This window comes from Thunnus albacares, chromosome 5 (assembly GCF_914725855.1).
Source record: "Thunnus albacares chromosome 5, fThuAlb1.1, whole genome shotgun sequence".
NCBI classification, from domain to species: domain Eukaryota; kingdom Metazoa; phylum Chordata; class Actinopteri; order Scombriformes; family Scombridae; genus Thunnus; species Thunnus albacares.
Window position 1 is genome coordinate 27,897,807 of NC_058110.1, and position 20,477 is coordinate 27,918,283.

Below are 20,477 nucleotides of genomic sequence, written 5' to 3' on the forward strand. Positions count from 1 at the left end.
TAGTGCTGGAAAGTTATTAGCACCAACGCGCCTTGTTCTCCCTCCCTCCTCTGTCCAGGTGTCAGGAAATGGCCAGCAGAATGTGGAGAAAGCCCTGAAGCTCTTTGGCCAGCTCATCAACAACAAAGTGTTCCTGCTCACCTTCATCCGAACACTGGAAATGCAGCGCTCTTTCTCCATGAGGGACCGCGGCAACGTGGCCTCACTTATCATGACGGCCCTACAAGGACGACTGGAATACGCCACTGACGTTCTTAAACACCTGCTGTCGGACCTCATCGACCGCAACCTGGAGAGCAAGAACCACCCCAAGCTGCTGCTGCGCAGGTAAGACGGCACATGTTAAGACAAACATGGTGATAATCTCCTGTAGTAATATGGGCTTGGTTCACTTGGTGCTGTGTTGCCAGCTAAAATTAAAATTTAAATGTAATTAAAATGTATCAATCAAATTATTTTAGTTAGGTTTGAATATTGCCCCCAAAGCTGTTACAGCAAAAACAGAGAACAACTTGTTTTTTATTAACAAATGAGATCAACGTTAATGTTCCTGGTTTGACTTTGAAATGATTAAAAAAGAAGAAAGAAAAATGAATCACAGTAACATAAAGTAATTATAACAAACTAAAGCCTCTTTAAAATTATAGACAATCACATTCATAGAAATGCCTTAATCCTCAGAAAACACTGTTTGTTTCGCAAAACAGTTTCAGATGTTTGCTTTGATTCATTTCAGTCAAAAAAAGGACAAGAGTGTATTGAAGATCCATTCGGATCCTGTGCCCACAGAACAGTAATGTAGATACTGAAAACACAGTCCTCATTTAAAACCATGTAAAGAAGCACAGGGCTGTAGGAGGATGTTGATCCATATAGACAGATGGATCAGGATTGATTTAGAGCTACATGTTCTTGTCCCCTTTTTTTCTAGTGGGTGGAATGCATTCAGATTTTCCCTTGTGCTCCCATGTAGACGCTTCATAGAATCGAGCTCGTAATGAGTGCTGCATGTACAATATGCTGAGATAAACACCATGCATCATCACATCAGGAGAAACATCTGAATTCTCTGCATTATTCCGCATTCTCTCTCGTGCTCTGTCTTTCCCCCTGCTCTCTCTCTCAATGCCAATGTCAGTCTCACTTATACTCCAGGCTCGGGCTCCTTATAAAACATTCAGAAGCGGTTGGACTTTTCTTTTTTCCTCTCTGTGACTCCAGTGTACATTGTTTTCCGGGGAAGTTGGGATGATGTGCTTGAACTTAAAACACCTGCTAGGTCCTTGCCCGAGTGTTCTTAGTGGCTCTGTGGGTAAAGAAAAGGGCTAAAGGACTGATAAAGAATAGTCAGCTCAACATGTAATGTACAGAATGTCCTAAGTGCAGTTCTTGCATGCACAGATACAGTACTGACTTATATTTACACGACTAACAAGCAGAGAAAGTGAGAGCAAGGCAGCTGCTATACTTTCAAACACCTTCATTCTAATGTTAATGTCCCTTTAGCGTCTCTATTTGAAAAACCTGCATTGATAATCAGAACAAATAACTCCCAGACAGAAAAAGAGAGCACAGAGAAGCAAACAGAGGAAGAGGTTTAAAAGCGACACAGCGTCGAAATGGACCTAGATTAAGCTGTTATTTCACATGACAGCAGGGCCCCACGTCACCTCTAAGTTTTCATTATCCTCTCTTATTAGGAACACAGTGGTACGTAATCCTCGTGTCCTGCCGTTGCAGCCCAGAGGGGCTAAATGTCCTATAGTTTTTACATTTTTCTGAAGAATTTAAGGGATTATCGATTTGACATGGCTCTTTGCTGTTGTTGTCTTCCTCATCGCCTATTTAGAGAAAAGCCGACAGTCAAGCCAGCCAGCTGACTCACGCGCACGCATGCAAAAACACACGGATACACACTCACACGTGTGTCTATGATGACAGTCAAATCGAGCACGTCTCTAAGCAGTAATTGTGTTTGTGCAGGGCGTAGAGCGAGGCTGCGGGGTTGTGCTTTGTTGCCATTTTCCCATTCGGTTGTCTTTTCTATCGGCTCTCTTCAGCCCATTATCACTTATAATAGGATATTGAAATGCGTGCTATTATGGTGGCTAAGACCCCCCTCTGTTTTCTGTTATTAATGAATTAGCAACATGTAAAGAGATCCTCGCGCTTTTTTATTGTGTCCAAATGTATCTGTTTGTGTACCTTGTGTGTGTGTCGGTGTGCTGGTTGTGCGTTTTACTGGCGCCATGAATAAAGCTGAGTTGGCTATATCGGAATCCAGTGTGCTCTCAGTAGATTAGCAGTGGTAGCGGTCACTCTGAATGTTGTTCTGTATGAATTATTAGTGAGCTCACAGTCCCTGGGCAAAGTTTACATGGCTACAGAAGAGAGCCAACATACCTCCAGGTCACACAACCCACTTCCTGTTCTCATTCATATTACAGTGGCTTGAAAGTGCATCCCAAGACACGTTTGAGTCGTAGCAAAGAGCTTCGCTTCTCTCACTGCTCAGCTGTCATTGAATGCGTTTCTCGAGTGGGGGAACATGTCCACAGTCTTGCATGCCTGACCTTTTAACGGAAAACCACAATCACACAAGCAGTGAAGACGAAGACACAGAAATAGTTCCATCTGTCTTGTTGTTTTAGCATGTTATCGTCATGTACTGTAAGTGAAGACTGCAATTTTACTGTGTATAAATGATTGCTTATTAAAGCATTAGGCTCAGAAATATTCAATATTTCTGTTATTGTCAACAAAAGCCATGAAAAGAACAATCAGCACATTGTTTGTCTCACAATATTTTCCAACCTAATATTTAGAATACAAGCATATAATTGAATTTTTATAAAAAAGACTAAATACTTTCCTAAAACAGCTGGGCACTGCAGTTTTTAGCAAGTGTCACTAATACAAGAGTAAGTAGTGTATTTGTCAGGGACTATTTTTAGCCACAGATTGCTCTTGTGAGTATTTGTAACAGCAGGATGTTGTATGAGGGGGTCGATTCTAAATTAACAGCTGTGTCCATGTTCATCGTAATGAAGGAACATGTTATCCAGTGTAACTGTGTGGCTCATTTATATGATTTTAATAGTTTTGGGACAACATTTGAGCTTTATTGCACAGAGGAATAAGCTATGTGAGGCTACACAGGCAGTACTTGTTACTAGGGTCAATTAATCATGTAGAGACAAAGTCTGTCATCTAAGTGTAAACAAAAGATTAGAAACAAAGGATTAGAACCTGCTGTCATTCTCAAATTGATTGACAGGTATTATGACACCAGGCAGCAGACGACTTAACTGTGTTTGTTTACAATGAAAACTCTACAAAGTTTAACAGTATAGTGTTGTGAGAGTATGTGTGCTTTATACTGTGTGTGTGCACTATGTGTACACGGAAAAGGGAAGCTCTGACACAGTATCAGTGCGGTACAACGCGGCTGCCCCAGCGAGAAGATGGACTACCGTGCCATCGCTAACCACAGCGAGAGGGAAAGGGGGAGGACAGGAGGGGAAAACGAGGGGAAAGGCTGAGAATGCGGAAAAGTCACGGATGAGCGGGATCCAACGACGGAGTTAACTAATAAACATCTTCATTCAGCAAATTAAGTGGAGGTGGAATACTTTCCACAGAGAAGTTACGTGGGCGGCACATTAAAGATGCTGCGTGTAAACTTGTTCTCTGATTAACATTAACACCACGTCTCTGCCTGCCTCTCACCATCTCTGTATGCCTCCGACATACCTTTTTTTTTCTGTATTCGTCTCACACATACTCCGTCTCTCACATGGCCGATTATCTCCTGATACTTTTTTTTTTTTTTTTTTCATATTTGAGTGTTTAATTGCTGATGTGCTATCTATACTTTATTGGGAATGATAATATTAGGTTAACTTATATCAGTCTACAGTCACTACACTCTTAGCTTAATATAGAGTCATAACTGTAGATATGGCTATAATCATTTCAGATTTTTGATAACAAAGCACAGAGGAATATGGCTCTCTCGCCTAGTTTTCCGGGCTAAAGGTAGATTGAATAAAACGGCTCTTAAAACAACATTCCTCTTCTTCACTCATGTTAAGTGTCCGCTGAGATCTGATGGGTACATTTGCTGACAGTATATTTGACTTTGTAGCCCTTAGCGTGCTTACAATAGTTCATAAATATGCATCTAACAGGCATGCTTCATTAAATTTCCATTCATTTGAATATCTCTTCCTGTCCTGAAACAATGGGCTGAAGTGGTACGGTATATCATAGAGTGAGAATGAATGCACATGAAAAGCCTCTTGGCAGAATAAGGATGGAAAACAAATTGTTGGCCTTTATTTGAGTAAGTAGTCAACAGCATAATAGTTACTGAGAATACAACACATGCAGCAGGCATTGGCTCATGTCATCGTATAGTGGATGAGCATAATGGTGAGCTGGATGTGTTTGGCTGCCGGAGGGCAGTTTGTATATATTATATTGTAGTTTTTCCGTGACACACACACTCTTTTTTCCTATTGTGCTCAGCTAAGTGCTAGATCTCATTTCAACATCTATCGTATCAGTCCAGTGAAAACAAGTTATAGCATGTACAATATCCTACCTTCATGTAGCAGAGATATAATATCCCCAGTTAAGTTCCTGGAATCACGTTTGAAGGATGCACTCCTGCTCTTCCGAGACGTGTTTTTCAAAGAAACTCCGGTCTCTTTGGTATTTAAAGATTTGAGATGCCTTCCACTTTCTTTGTCTTGATAGGAAACAGATTTTAGCTCACAGAGACTTACATTCTCCTAAAAGCTTTTTGAAAGCAATATCTAAGCTTTGACAATGTGTTTGATTTCCTCATTCTCCAGTGCACTAAGTGGAATTGATGCTGCACCTCATGGTGTTTGGATTGTATTTTGCACCATTAGTGAAATAGGTTCTTGCACTCACTTTCTCTGTGTGCACCACCTATCTGGTGCTCATTCCGACCTTCCCAATAGAGTCCTTATGTCTATTGTCATTTCACAGCATTGCCCTCTCTTTCTGCTTATAGTTATTACTGAAACTCTTATGATGTTTGATGACCCCCATCAGAACATGTTAGAATAGCAAGCCGCTTCTTTTTTTTTTTTACATTAAACTCTATCCACCGTTCTTTCCATCTTCTTCTTAAGTTTTGCCACAGCCACTCTCTTTACCCAGTTTCTTTTCTTTTCTTTTCCTTATAATGTTCTTTTAATGGAATCACAGAACATTGCTTCTATCACCTTGAGACTTTTCAATCTTGTTTTATTTTTCTCCTCAGCGTTTTTGTAATGAGATTTCCGCCCATGCAGAGCAATGGAGTACAGCGTTATTAAGAGAGCGAGTATTGTGTTTGGCATTAGTTTCATTGAAAGACATTCCACTGCCTGCTAATATAGCCCCCCCACCCCACCCCCCACCCCCGCCCCTCCACCCTAGCTGCCATTAGGAGAGCAGAGATGGGAGGATGCAAGGCCCCTCTTAAACACTATGTGGGATAATGAAATCCTGATGTTCATTAATGAAACTCAATTAATAGAGAGAAGGAAGTGAAGGCAGATGAGGAGGAGGACAAGAAGGAAAGGAGATGGTGGAGAACAAAGTGCCCCCCCCACCTCCACCCCCCCATCCGACATTCAAAAGGAGCGATATTAAGGGGGAGTCAGCACAGCCCACGCACAAAAGGCTTTATTTGACTTCCTTCTTCGGGACTTGCTGAGCTTATTAAAACACTTAATAGGTTCCATTAACTTCTAACACATTCAAGTCTCATACAAGCAGGGAGGGGCACATGGTAAGCATGAGGGGGGGGGGGAAGGAGGGGGCAAAGAGGGCTGAATTCTCGTGGAGGAAGGAGGGCAATTACAGAGGGATTTGGGGTATTGTCCAAAAAATCCACAATATATTTAGGTTTATTCAGTGTGAAAATACAGCCTCGGGCACTGTGTCTCCTTATTATGTTTTCAAATGAAGACTTTTTGTTGTGCAGCAATGCAAGGTTGCGGATACTGTGTGTGTGTGTCTTTCTTTCTTTATGCATACCCTCACCTGTGTGTTTGTATATGTGAGAATTACAAAGGGGAAAACCTTGTGTGTGAGTGAGTGAGTGCCACCAAAGAGGATGCAGTCACACACACACACTGTTGTTCAGCTTTTCAGCAATGTTTACTCTCTCATCCTGTAGCTGAAACTGGGTGAACTAATCTACATCTTTCCCCCCCTGCTGGCACATCGCACTTCAAATAGGCTGTCACCCAGCTGTCCATCCTCTCGACGAGCTGCCAATAGACCGGCCAGCAGATTGTTCTCACAGGAATAGCCTCCAGGCATGGGAGACAACATCACAATTCATCTACGCGTCATTCAAAACAAAATATAACCTTTGCTCTACTGTCCTGCAGCTGAAGGAAAGTTCTGTATTTGCATTTGAAAGTGACAGAGAGAAAAAGAAGTCTATCTATCTCAGTGTAATAAGACAGAGAGAAAGACTGTCTCGGTGACTAAAATGCTAGCTGTTGTAACCTCCCCTGGCGCTGACAATCTCGGACTCTTGCAACTCTTGTGTATAGCTCTCAAACACGACTTAACGCAATTATCTCTATAATAGTCATAATCTCCCTTTAGGTCCATTCAGAGCCTGAATAGGTATAATCATCCCTAGCACTATTTAGCTCTGAGGAGACAGAAGTCTTCTAGCTTGTCTTTAATACCTGGCTGCTTCGATTCCTGCTAATCCCCAGTTCAGCACAGTGCGCTGTAAGGCCCCCTCCATCATATCCACTACAGTAATCACAGTAATTTCCTGCTACATTAAGAGGGCCATTTTTTCAACGTGTCGCCATTTAAAGTGGCAACGCTCATGTATAAGCTGATGGCGAGGGATCATTCATGGCCAGGTGACAATCACAAGCTGTCACACTCGTGCAAGCAGCAGTGCAGTCGATGGGGCACTTTACCATAGCATGTTAACTTTTGATTAATATGTGTAGCAGCTATGTTTGAGCTAGCGGGAGTAATGGCGGTGATAATGTTGTGGACCCGAAAGCTACAGTGGCTTGTAGAAAAATCCATTTCCAATCCTAAGCAGCTGGGTATTGGTGTTGTTCAGGCAGCATTTCTAATTCTGCCTGCGTGTAGGTTCGCGCGGTAGCTGAACAGAGAAGGCGCAAGAGCAGGGCAGAGTTTCTACAAGATGAGGTGGGAGCTTGTTTTTTGTTATTCACCTCAGGTGCTTGTCCACATGAGCTGCACAGAACTAACCCTTTCATCTATCGTGCTCGTTAACCATTCCCACTTGGCTGTTTGGTATTCTGTCTTTTTTTAAGTCTAACTTCTGTTTCTCTAGTGTTCCATGATGGTGCTAATGAGGCAGAGGGGGGATGTTTGTCTGGCATTCAGTGAAAGATATGAGCAGGAATCATAAAAGAGGTGCGCACAGTTTGCTTGTGTGCTCTGTGGTAGAAATAGTCGAGAGGTCATTGCACACTTGTGTGTTTTCATGCCCAATCAAGCCCAGCAGCAAGCTGTACCTCCATGTGTGATTGACTGGGAAGGGAGAGGAGGTAGGGGATGAAGAAGAGAGGAAATGAGAGGAGAAGAGATCGTTTTGGCTGTGATCAGGCGTTACCTGGCTGTGACAGCACTCGTCTCTCTCAACAGCTGAGGCTTGTCACAGCTGCTGATGTCCCGCTGTGTTCAACCACACGTGAACAGGCACACATGCACACACATTCGATCACGCTCACATCCACGCGTACCGGAGCGCACACTCTTCATAACGCGCACGCACGCAAACCGTGCACACACAGATGCCCTCTTTCTGCTTTGCTCTGTTCTGTTCACTCACTGTGACCACAGAGTTGCAGGCAGTACATGAGCAAAACCGATGCCAGGATGCGCCAAGATAACCTCCCTGAAGTCTTGCACATAGCCTCATGAATTATGGAAGACTTTTATTATCTGAAAGTTTTGGAATATCAAGAGAAAGAACAGAGTTTTATTTTGCTTCTCCTGTTTCTTAATGTAATTTCAGGACGGAGTCGGTTGCAGAGAAGATGCTTACAAACTGGTTCGCCTTCCTCCTTCACAAATTCCTCAAGGTTAGTGCACCAAGCAACATGTGTGATGTGTGTTTGCGTATGCATGTGTTCACACGCACAAAATCTAAATCTATCTCGTGTACCTTGTTAATTCAGCGTCCAAATTAAAAGTTTGATTGCACATCTTCCAAAAATGTACAGTACGGTGTGTAAACTTGCGGGTGTTTTCAGTCTAGTGAGTTTTTGTGTTTATCCTGTGATGTTCTCTCATGTGTGAATCTGTGGGTTTGTCTGCCTTGCGTGTGTGTATTCGCACAGGAGTGTGCTGGGGAGCCTCTGTTCATGCTGTACTGCGCCATCAAGCAGCAGATGGAGAAGGGGCCCATCGACGCCATCACTGGAGAGGCCCGCTACTCCCTGAGTGAAGACAAGCTCATCCGCCAGCAGATCGAGTACAAAACCCTGGTACGTCACACTCCAAGAGGCACACAAGGAATTTGCACAGAGGCTCACAGATAGAAACATGCTGTGTAGACCTGTAACACAGATACTGCACAGAACTGGCAGCTATTGACTTTTTCGCTATAAATATTTTTTAAGATGACATAGCTGTGTCTGCTGTGTTGGGTTTCTTGCTTCCTTAGTGGGAAGAAAATTAACTAATGATCCCACAGGCTCCGGTGTTGGTCCAACATCAGGGTAGGTGGCTGTGGAGATTGGAACACACCGAACAGCTCCTCTACACACACACACACACACACATACGCTCATGCACACACGGAAAAAAGCACTCACACAGACAGCATGTGACATGACAATGCTCTGATTGCTCTGACTGGGAATTTGGCTCATTACGTGCTAATACCCCGGCAGAGCTGGAAATTGGTGTCCCGCCGAAGGTGTGAAATTAGATTTCGGGATGCCAGCAAGAGCGGAAATGGTTTCTCAAAGCTCCTGCCATGCTCCAAGGAGACTCTAATGAGGGCGAAGCCTCAAGCTGGACCCATGTCCAGGCAGTAACAGGACACCTCTTGCCTCTTCCTCTGCTCTCTCTTATTTCCTTCTGTGATTTTCCTCTCTTATTCTCTTCTGTTCTCCCTATCTGTACAATCCAGATCCTGAACTGTGTGAACCCAGACAATGAAAACAGTCCGGAGATACCAGTGAAGGTGCTGAACTGTGACACCATCACCCAAGTGAAGGAGAAGATCCTAGATGCTGTTTACAAGAACATGCCCTATTCTCAACGGCCGCGTGCTGTCGACATGGACCTCGGTATGACACAAAACACGCACACACACACACACACACACGCAATCCAGACATTCACAGATGCAGTTGGCAGGTGTAAAGTCCTTCACACCCACAGATTAATGTATCAGTGAGAGAAAACCTAGCCATGTGTACAGATTATCAGTGCATTAGTGTGATAAAAGCTGTGTTCCTGCAGCACAGCCAGCCAGCCAGCCAGCCTCAGAGTGCTCCTGCCAGGCCTTCTATCAAACTGACTGACAGTGTGTGGCGCATCCCTCCGTCTGGCTGCTTTTCGCTGCCTGGTAGTGCTAATAAGACACGGTAGATCGAGATAGAGAAGTGTGCATATCTGTGTGCGTATGTGTTTTTTGCGTCTGTGTGACGTGGCTGTCTGGCTGACCCAGGTAAGAGCTGACAGACGGGCTCGCCGGCCTCACGCTGGGCTCCACTCCCACGCAGAACGCCACTTCCATCCTCGCCTGTCCGTACCTTGCCTCCCATTGCCCTGTCCCTCTCGTTTTTTCTCACTTCACATGGGCAGAGAGAGCAAAAGTCCCCCCCCCCCTTCCTCTGCTTGCTGCAAATCAGCATATTATCCATCACTCCACAATATGGCTCTCTGTCCATTCACTGTCCTCTCCCTCGTTCTCCTCAGTCCATTTCCTTAAAAATAATCCAGTAGGTGGATCTGTGTGAGAGTCTGTGCATGTCTGTATGTGTATATACTTTTGTGTTTTTTATGCAGAGTGTAGGTTAGATGGTTTCGGAAGGATGTTGCGCCAGGCAGGGATATCATGTGGTCATCTGGCAGGGAGACAAAGTAATAAAACTCAGTCAACAGAGGAGAAAATCAATGATCACTCCCAGCATGAGAGCCTCAATGGCTGTCCACGTCCCCGTCACCACCCTTATTATCATTTCATTACCCCACAACGAGCCGTCAGCCACTACCCACCACCAGCACTGTGTATAGCCTCCACCTGTTTCTGTTTTTTTTTTTCTTTTGAAAGGATGTGATTTTCTCATAGTCTGCTTTTTTTTTTAATCCTGTCTTGTCTTCCTCTTCTTTCTGACCCTGACAGGCCAACTGCTGCGTATGCTAATAGAACGCCATTTGCACAACACAAGTAACAATTAAAGCGTGCAGCTCGCCTGCATATACATCTCGAAGTTGTTCATGTGTAATGTTTAATTAAGATGCGTGTCAATCCAAGTCTGAGAGAAGTACACATCCTGAGAGGCGTACAAGAGCTCTGGCTGTTGATACCTACTCATTTGGGTAATGTGTACATAGCTCTCTTTGGGAGTCGCATAGGGTGAGGTTTCATCTCAACTGAAAGGAAAATGAGGGTTGAAAGAAAAGTGTTTGTAGGAGTTTGTTTTGTGATAAGGAGGTTCTTGTTATTTTAGCAAAGTTCACAATTACCCTGCCATATAACTGCTTCTGAAGGCATCGCATAAAGGATTACTGTACCCGCATTTCAATTCAAAGCCAGCAATTCTTCGTCAATGATGGTTTTCACATCCGTTTTTTAAACACTTGCCACCAAAACTCTCCACTGAAAGCAATAACAAATGACTTTCTGGCTCACTATAGTGTATACTTTGCGTAGGGAGTTGTGTATAACGCAGCGTGTATGTTTGTGTCCTCAGAGTGGCGCCAGGGGCGAATGGCTCGTGTGGTATTGCAGGATGAAGATATCACCACCAAGATAGAAAATGACTGGAAGAGACTCAACACTCTCATGCACTACCAGGTAAATACACATAAAAGCTTTAGTGTAATGTTTTCCCTAATTAACTCTCAAACTTCACCTTTTTTTTTTTTACCAAGAAAAGGGATCATTTCAGTTCAATTTCTGCTGCGGCTTTTCTTATGGAAATGTACCACATACCTTGCCAAACTTTGATGTTTCCTGCTCTTGACTTTTAGGCAGCCAATTTTCAGCTCCTCATTTGCATACCCGTGTCCGCTGTAATCCGAGTGACTTGCAGAATAGAGGACAATTACAATACAGGTGGCAGGCGAGATGAACTCTCAGCGTCTCAGCCGACACTTCTCCCTCCTCCCTGGAGAGATGAAGCTGCTCCAGTCAGGAGGATAGTGTCTCTCTCCGTCTCTCTCTCTCTGCCCCGTTGACTTCTATGCCGGCAACAATTAGTCCCACTGTGACTGCCTGCTTCTTTCTCTTCACATGCAGAACCTCAATTCACACCCCACAATTTGAGGGCCCACGGGTTCACCTGTTGCCCCTTGTTTAACAGAGAGAAAAGTAGAAAGGAGATAAAGAGAAGCTCTGCATTTTTCAGGAGACTTTAAGGCTGTGGAAGTTGTAAATGAAAAAAAAGGACATTAAGAGAGAGTGAGAGAAAGCCAGAGAGAAATTATAAAGAGGAATAAAAGGAATAAAGAAATAAATGAGAAAAGAAGAGAGAATCAGAACGAGAAGGCAGCCATCTCTGCAGGTGACGACTCTTTCGCAGCACGGTCAGCCAGCTCTCATTAGTCAGCCAAGGGGGACCATCTGCTTAAAGACTGCATGAGGCTGGATTCTAGGCTACCTGGTCAAAATCGAAGGCTGGGGCTTAGATGCAGCTGTGGCTGGCTACCATCTAAGAGGTTGGAGACCAAGATAACGGGGCCAGGAGATGCAATTCCATCTAGAAGCAGAAAATAGGGACAAGGTCTGGCGAGGCTCAAGTCCTCACACTTGGGGGTCAATCTGAACTCCTGCCACGGCTTAGCAAGCACAGTAATTTATCACATGTACAAGTCATTAGAAGAAGGGACACATCAGTAGTGTCCTTCAGGACTTGGCACTATGCAGCTTTTTTTGTCCTTTGTCTTTCCGCCCTTGCCACCCTCCATGCTGTCCTCACTTTCATTGTCTCTACGGTCTCAAATTTTCTCTTTTAGACTTTTGTCTCATTTACATTTTTTCCCCTACCCATTTCACATATTTTTTTCCTGATGGCAAATGAGCATTCTTTTTTCCTTCCATTTTTCCTCCTCTCACTTTCTCCTCCATCCCCCCCCCTGCTTTGAGTACCTCTTCTCCTGTGGTCTCTGCAGTGCTTTAATCCTTGATGAAGCGGTGCAGTATGTTTGCATCCACACCATAATGGGCCCCTCTGTTGTTTTTTGCAATTCTTTGCACCACAGTCTGTCTGCTATCGTTAGCCAAGGGAGATGCTGTGGGGCAAAACGTAATGCGCGTGTGGCCACTTCACTTATTCGCTCGCTCAAAGGCAGATCTGAGGACTGCTATTGATCACAGATCTAAGGGTCCCTGCGCTGAACGTAAGGCCCGACATTGTGCAACTTCAGAGGAGATGCCGGCGGGCTGCTGGACAATGTAGGGAAGAGAAGGAGAAAGAGAAGGAGCATGAAACATCGGGGAAGTTGGCAGGAGGAGAGAGAGGTAGAGCAACATAGTCACTTGTGCATCAGCACTGTTTTGATGAGCTGGCAATGGCTGCTGTGTGTGTGTGTGTGTGAGCTTGTGTGTGTTTGCATCACACACCATGCCATTGCATTGGCAGCTGCAACAGCACATCTGGCTGCCTATTACAACAAGGGAGCACAGCTCATTAGGCCCCAGAGTGAGGGGAAAGCTTAAAGGAAAAAATGGGAGAAAGTAAAGAGGAAATATTGAAAGGGAGGCTGAGGACCTTTTCACACCTGAAAGTCTGGCTCTAGGTTCATGTTTATGTTACATTGCATAGTTAGTTTTGGTTTCAGCCATTGCATTATGTGTACACACTGAAGAATGACATACCTTTGTCCTGTCGTCATCACCTACATGAGCTGCATCTCCCTATACTTGAAAACGATTGGTGTGTAGACGGGCGTGCGTCTTCTATCCGTTTGAATTAATGGAGAAAAACTAATGAACAGACAACATTTCGTTGCCACTGTATTATATTATTATACTATGTGTACTACAGTTTCTTTATCTTCAGATGGCATTGCTCTCTCATCCTCTCATATCCTCTCTCTCTCATCCTCTCCAAAAATACCTGGAAAGTGTTGGAGTTTTTTCTAGTTGACTTGTTATAACATCATCAGACCATATTTCAATTAAAAACTTGGTCTCCTCCTCTCCTCATGTGCTACAGTGGTTCATTTTTTCTTATGGGTCTGACAATAGCCTGTCGGAATTTCCTGTAATTGGTCCAAAAGCCCAAACCATCCAAAAAATGTTTTCACACTAGAAATGAACCGAACCATGGTTCAGTTTGATCTGGACCATCTCTTTTCATCTTTTCACACCTGTAATTTTGGTTTGGCTCAAACTGAAAAGTCTGAAAGCCCAGACAAAACCTGATAGGTGTGAAAGGGCCCTGGGATATGTAGAGTAAGACAGATCATCACCTTGAGTCTTTGCTAATTCTCCCATAGCAGAGACACAGGGACCAGACAGAGACATTAAAATTCATAGGGCTCACAGCATCCCAAGAAACCCCATTGGCTATTTACCCTGCCACATGGGAAATAATGGTTTACATAACCTGGATATGGAAATGCATATCTTCCCAGCTCCCTGCTACACCAAAATTAAAAACATAAATGCACACATTTGAAATTAGTTCAGAATGTTTATTCAACACCTTGGCTTTTATAGGCCGGGGACTAAAACTCCCATCTTCCCTCCCTACTCTCTAAATTTCTGTATTTTTTACAATCTGTCTTGCATAGATAAAGATAGAAGAAGATAGAAGCACACTTAAATATGCACACGATGCATGCACACACACACACACACGTACCACACGCTCACAGAAAAAAAACAGGATTTGAGATAAAAGATTTATAAGATTGGAGAGTTTTTGGCTGATTGCTGATTTGGATCTTTCTTTGTTGATTAATCTTCCTCCCTGTCAAAGCAAAGCTTTTCATCACACCTTCTTTCTTCTCCACCTCCCCCTCTTGAGACATGTTAGCGTTAACCTTGTTGCCACTGGATAGCATCCCGGCAGTAAGCAGGGATCCCACAGCCACATGAATCAGACATCTTACATACTCGAGTCACTTTGGAGAGAAGGCAGCATTAACAATTTTTCATAAACAGGACATTATCATGAACTGAGGTTGTCAGACTGCTTTGGTTATTTATGATGACTCAAATTGCAAACAGACCCTCGCAGTATTCACCGGTGCACGGTGTGAGTAATTACATTGATGATGTTTGACAAAGAGTTGATTTATTACAGGTGGACAGTGGCTTTGCCAGCATATTAATATTTGTTTGCAAGATCCATTTGTGCGGACACATGGGCAGTGTGTTGTTTGTCTGGAATATTATTCCTAATGCACAGATAAGTGACAGTAAAGGGCACACTGCTCGCTCTTTCACTCGACTGCGTCACAATGAAAAGTAAAGTCAGTTTGGAAACTTCCATCCCCTGCTGCCTGGTGACCTCTGTCTGTCCTACTCTCTGCGGTGAAGGAACAGGGAGAGCAGACACTGATGACCACACCAGAAGAGGCTGCCAGCTAGATCCTGTTACCCACCTTGCAGACATCACTTGGGGCATTTTGGGCTATTTTCAACAGCCCCAGACACAATGGATACTAGTACATTGCTATCTGTTCATTAATCTAACGCTATGACTGTCTCTGCTCACAGAGCCCCATTGTAAAACTGAAAATACACCCCAGACAGCTGGGAATATGTAGGTTTTTAGGAGGAAAATATGGTAAATATTTTTTAACAAGTAGTGTTTGAAAAGGAGAGACATATTTAATTCATCCTGCACTGCTGCTGCACCCTGAGTCATACTGCAGCTCCAAGCATTTGTAAGACCTCACACTGATTCTTGAATGACATATTTCATCTAACTATAAAGGAAGGAATCTCTATATGTCTGTCTGTCTGTGTTTCCTCCGTGTATCTCGACATCCGTTCATCCGATCGACTTCACACCTGGCAGGTGTATTGCTAAGGACCCGAGGAAGTGCAGTGTCGTGTGTGTGTGAAGTTTTTTTGGATGAACAGTTCTGGAGAAATATATAAAAATACCTCAGAAACAACATTGCTTCTGCTTCTTCACTGCCCGTGGTGTCAACAAGCAGAAATACAGACAGCGGACAGCAACCCACATGGTGGTCAGAGGGGGTATTACGTCCATAGTGACAAGAACTACCATAGAGAATGAATTAAAAAAGTTTAGTGTTAAGCACTACTATTCCCGGGATGTAAACAAAACTTGGCATGTACGTTTAAGACAAGAATTTCGGGCACTGCAGTTCATCTGATCGACTTCAGTTCAAAACTGTAGCATCTCCCAATAGCCTGCATGAGAGGCGTTTAGGGAACATCGCTAAATTGTAGCGTCTACCAATAGTCTGCATGTGAGGTGTTTAGGGAAGATGGGTAAATTGCATCGTCTACCGATAGCCTGCATGAGGGGCACTAATCTCTCTAGGTATTGAGACATCAGCCCGTTCCGAACAGGCACGTTTTGAATGGGCACTGCACTAGTTCATTAAAACCAACTTAAATTCTCTTGGAAAGACCTGCAGATTGGCATTTAATTCTTTGATAAACATCTAACGTAACGGCCCACCTGAAAATTCATCATACCTGAAGAGAAGTGCACATATGCACAAGTTGTGTGTTTCCAAGCTACTGGGCAGAGTCTACAGGCATGATAAGCATCATGATCTAAGGGCATGAGTCCAGGTGAGATTGGACACCAAGGGGTAACAGGCTAGGACCAGGGCTGTGGGTTGTGTGGGGAGGTTTGAGAATAGAAAGATAGAGGCTGACCACACTCTGCTGTCTGGTCTGCTCTGCACTGTCTAATGGAAGGTCTTATCACAGGTGGAGCCCACAGCCCTTATCACACCTGCCCACTATCAGCCCCACACTGGATTATCCCTGAAGGGCGAATCTGCACGCCTTCAATCATTTACTCTATCACAAGAACCCATCTCTGCTCTAGCCTCTCTGTCAGCCATAAAAAGCAGAGAGAAAGAGAGAGAGATGGAGGGAGGCGTAAAGGGACGCGGGGGACAGAGAAGCTATTTCATGCTCCCTAGAGAAAATGTATCACAGGAATAGCAGAGGAATCTTCACGGACATCTACGCTGTTGGTTCATTAGAGTTGGTCTGTGCATTGTCAGCCAAGAGGAGGCTATGGGATAGGGGAGGCCGAAGAAATTAGGTTTAGGAAAGTGGAGACAAATGTGAAGGATGTGTGAGGTGAGAGGAAGAGAGAAAGGTCACAGATGCCGGTTGTGGATGGGGGTCGGGGGTTGGGAAGACCATTTTTCATTTCCCTTCAAGATGCCTGGGCACCAGAGCTGCGTCTTTAAGAGGATTCTTCCAGACTTTATCCCCAGTTTCAAGTGTCTCTCCATTGTGGCCAGTAGAGGCCAGATGGCAACTCCAGCTAATAGCACAGCCGAGATTAGTTTGAGAAGAGAGGGAGAAAGGGGCGAGGACAAGAATGAGAGAGGATGAGAGGCGGTTGGCTCTTGAAAGCAAGGAGGAACTCTGTAAATGCCCATCCCGACATCCCGACACCCCGGCAGCTTATTCTCCTGCAAGGGATGGCCAAGAGCCCATTCCTGCAAAAGCAAATGAAAAGAAGAATTTTCTCTTTTTCTATAGATTCTTTGAGGTATTCTGTTTGGAGCCTGGCATTTGCCTTTTGTTTATTTCTCCACTGGAGGCTCGTCAGTTTTTCTTCACTGGGTTTGAAGCAGAAATTCCTCCTCAGGGTGGACTGTAAATGCCAGCCAACAAGCTGTTTGTTGTCTTGGTTTTCAGAAAAGAAACACAAGTTGTTTTTTTTTTGCTATGTTTTGTATTTTTCTAAAATGTTTTGGCGTAGTAGCGTTGTAGAGATTGCCATTTCACGGTTAATAATTTACACTGTTAGATGATCAAGGAACTCTGTTAAATAGTATCTTATAAAAAAAAAGGTTTTGAAGCCATCCTTTATAATGTAGGTTGCATCAGTTTTTCTCAGCTTATCTGAAGTGACTGGAGCACATCATACAGGGCCAAGAGCCCTTTGTAAATATAAACCACAGAGAGGGAAAAGGATGAACCCCAGTGTCTCTTATTCATGACACACCATCTTTTACACAGCCTCTTCTCTTCATCTGTCTCTTTGACTCTGACTCCGTGCTGCTCTAATGCTATTATTATACCTGCGTACCCCATTTTCTTTAAGGGTGTGAAGTGTACATGAGAGGAGAAATTCAGCATTCTAGTCTCTGTCTCTCTCCTTCTGTCAGTCTCTCTTTCCCTTTCCCCCCTCTCTCCCTCTCTCTCTCTCTCTCCTTCACTCTCTCTTAGCATCTCATCCCAGTTCCAAAGCTTACATCATGTCTCTAATGTTTGAGAAGGGGATGACAATGACAGTCATGTTGAGTACAGCCATCATGCAGCCACAGCAATCTGTTCTGCGGGGAAAGAAATGCCACAGGGCTGTGGTAGGGAACAGCGGGGAGACATGACAGGAAAGGATGGGTTGTGGAGGAGTTTGGGACATGTTTTGCTCATTGGATTATTCATTCAGGTCCTTACATTCCCTCGTGTAGTCGTGTCTTTACTATAACATATTTGTGAGAGTATTTTGCATGAATACATCTGGGCGTTTTAGAGAATGATGGACCATGAAGGCTTTTTCATACATGCAGGTCAATGAAAAACCTTAAAATATGAAAATGATCACAATATGTGTCTCTTCGCACAGGTGTCGGACCGCTGCGTGGTGGCTTTGGTGCCCAAACAGACCTCGTCATACAACATCCCTTCCTCAGCCAGCATATCACGCACCTCCATCAGCAGATATGGTGAGTCAGTAGACCTGATTGTTCTTTTCAAACCCTTGTTTGCAGCCTTGACTTTGATTACACTGATTGCACAAATGCCATACAGCATACTGTATATATCAGGCAATCACGGATGTATCTGCATGCCTATTCAATAGTTAATCAACAGTTAATTCCATGCTGTTTTAAATGTAGCTCTTGTTGCCGCACAGGCACATCAAAGCTGTTTCTATATTAGTTGTTTCAGATATGAACAAAGCCAAATCCACTCCCTCCCCCCAATGCAACGGTCAGCTCTGTTTGGATCTTCTCTTTTTTTTTGCTGCAGAGGTTTTTTCTTCAGCCTTTTTCACACTCCAACTGTGTGTGCTTCAGTTTGCTTTGCAGTTCAGGCCCAAACTCTGTTGGATGATACAAAAATGCAAAGAATAGAAAGAGAAAGAGATAAAAAAAAAAATGAGGGGAATGTGTAGCCAATGGAAGGTTGTTTGTTTTTAAAACCATAATATTATAATGAAGATGGCATTACATGCAGGACCTAGTGGGCTGCCAGTTTAATGCACACTTGCACAATCATGCATACATGCAATACATGTACACTCATGAATGCAAATAATTCAAGACATGCTTGTATTTTGTGCTACTGGGTGCCAATTTTGGTCCTTTGCCAGACTCACACAGCAGCACCAGGCAACTTGTGATTGCTAATTATTCTGTGTGAATGATACTTCACACAAACAGAAAAAGATAAGTGAGCATGGCCAATTATCAGGACTGCGGCTAGAAAGCGAATACTGCTTTTAAACACAGAAAAGGAGCTATGTCACAGCATCCGTGTTCCTCTAAACAATTACGTTCCTTATTTACATGTGATGGAAACAGTGGATACCTCTCACATAAAAAGACCTTTATCTTTATATACTTTCAAATGATGTGTGGAGTGACATTCCCAACAGAACTGATGAAGACTGTCTATGACGACCTTTAGAAGATTGCAGAGCACTCAGTCATTACTCTCTTTTAAACAAAACAACACAAAGGTTGTGGGGAGAGACGGGAAGATGATGGATGACTGAAGCAAAGTAAACACACATAACTAACAACAAAACAAACAAAAGGGAAGAACCCCTCTCTGTATTATGTTGTTATTTTAATATCAAAGCTTAATTTCCCCTCTGCTTTCTGACACATTGAGTTTTAAACCTAGATAGTGGTTACATGGAATTACTCAAATATCATCTTAGACTAGAGAGGATGTACTCTCTTGCACTCTTCTCTTACTTTTCGCTTGTTTTTTTCTTTGCGGGTGCTCAGGCACTGGAGTTAGATGTGCATGGCATAGAAAGCAGAAGCTCTGCTGGCATGAGCCCGTCCCTCATCAATCATGGGTTGGCACAGCAGGCACAGCTGCACCTCGACACCTGCTGATGGATTCATACCAATTTAACGTTCAACACTTAGCATCTTGACTCAATTTACACCACCGGCACCCCCCCCTCTAGCCTTAAAATCAGCCTGAACACACTCCCCTACTGTCTGGCTGTGTTCAGAAGCTGGGAACTGCAGCAAAACGGGGGTTCTGGGTCACTGCGTAGCGCTAGGAGAGTTGGGGAAAAGGCTGAGGGTGCTGGGGAGATGGAGGGGACGAGGGAGGAGCAGAGCAGTAAAAACCAGTAACTGGATTAAGATGGGATTTGGGACCTCAATCCACCCTGCACACAGGCACATATATTCAACGCTCCATCTACTCAGGCCTTAGTCCCTAGTGGCCACTCCAGAAGCGCAGGTTGGTCTTATTTGAAAGGTGTAAGTGGCTGTATTGGCAGCAAAAGGCTTTGTTGTTCGGCTCGGCCTTTGAAGCCAGGTGAGAGAGATCCTCATTGAGATGCTCAGATCCTGAATCTCTAGAGAGCCCACTGCCTGGAGTAGATGCCGGCTAATTAGGGGAACCGAAACCAGCATCATTCCAATTGAGTGAAGAGCAAGAAGGCAGGAAAGCGAGAGCAGAGACGAGGATGATGTATGGATGACGGAGGGTGCCTTCAGTGCTTAACAAATTAGGGATCTTTTGATGCATTGATTAGAGGGTGACAGGGACATTTCAACATGGCGTCGGCACAATGTGGCAGGGAGCAGCCAATTATGAGCGCTTTTAAGAGGAGCCAGGCGCAAAACCATGTCTCGCTCATGTGAGGCAGAGATTATGTAAGCAGGGAGAAGGAGAGGAGAATGAATAAGTGAAGTAAACAGGAATTTTAAAAAAAAAACAATAATTAAATGATTCATCAAAGAGAGATAAAGCAGGAAACAAATATGTAGCTTTTTGTAAATACTTTTCAGCTCCCTGTATGTAATAAGACCAACGGATGGCAAGGTCT

The 20,477-nt window shown here is 43.9% G+C and overlaps 1 protein-coding gene across 1 annotated transcript in view; it reads left to right on the forward strand.

Annotated features, from left to right (window-relative positions):
* The window catches only part of plxna2 (plexin A2), a 169,628-nt gene that overhangs the window by 140,146 nt on the left and 9,005 nt on the right, over positions 1-20,477 (forward strand). The window contains exons 22-27 of the mRNA XM_044351917.1: positions 59-327; positions 8,048-8,114; positions 8,373-8,519; positions 9,170-9,329; positions 10,962-11,065; positions 18,021-18,120. Of these exons, the coding sequence (XP_044207852.1) occupies positions 59-327; positions 8,048-8,114; positions 8,373-8,519; positions 9,170-9,329; positions 10,962-11,065; positions 18,021-18,120 (847 nt within the window). The remainder of the gene's footprint in view (positions 1-58; positions 328-8,047; positions 8,115-8,372; positions 8,520-9,169; positions 9,330-10,961; positions 11,066-18,020; positions 18,121-20,477) is intronic.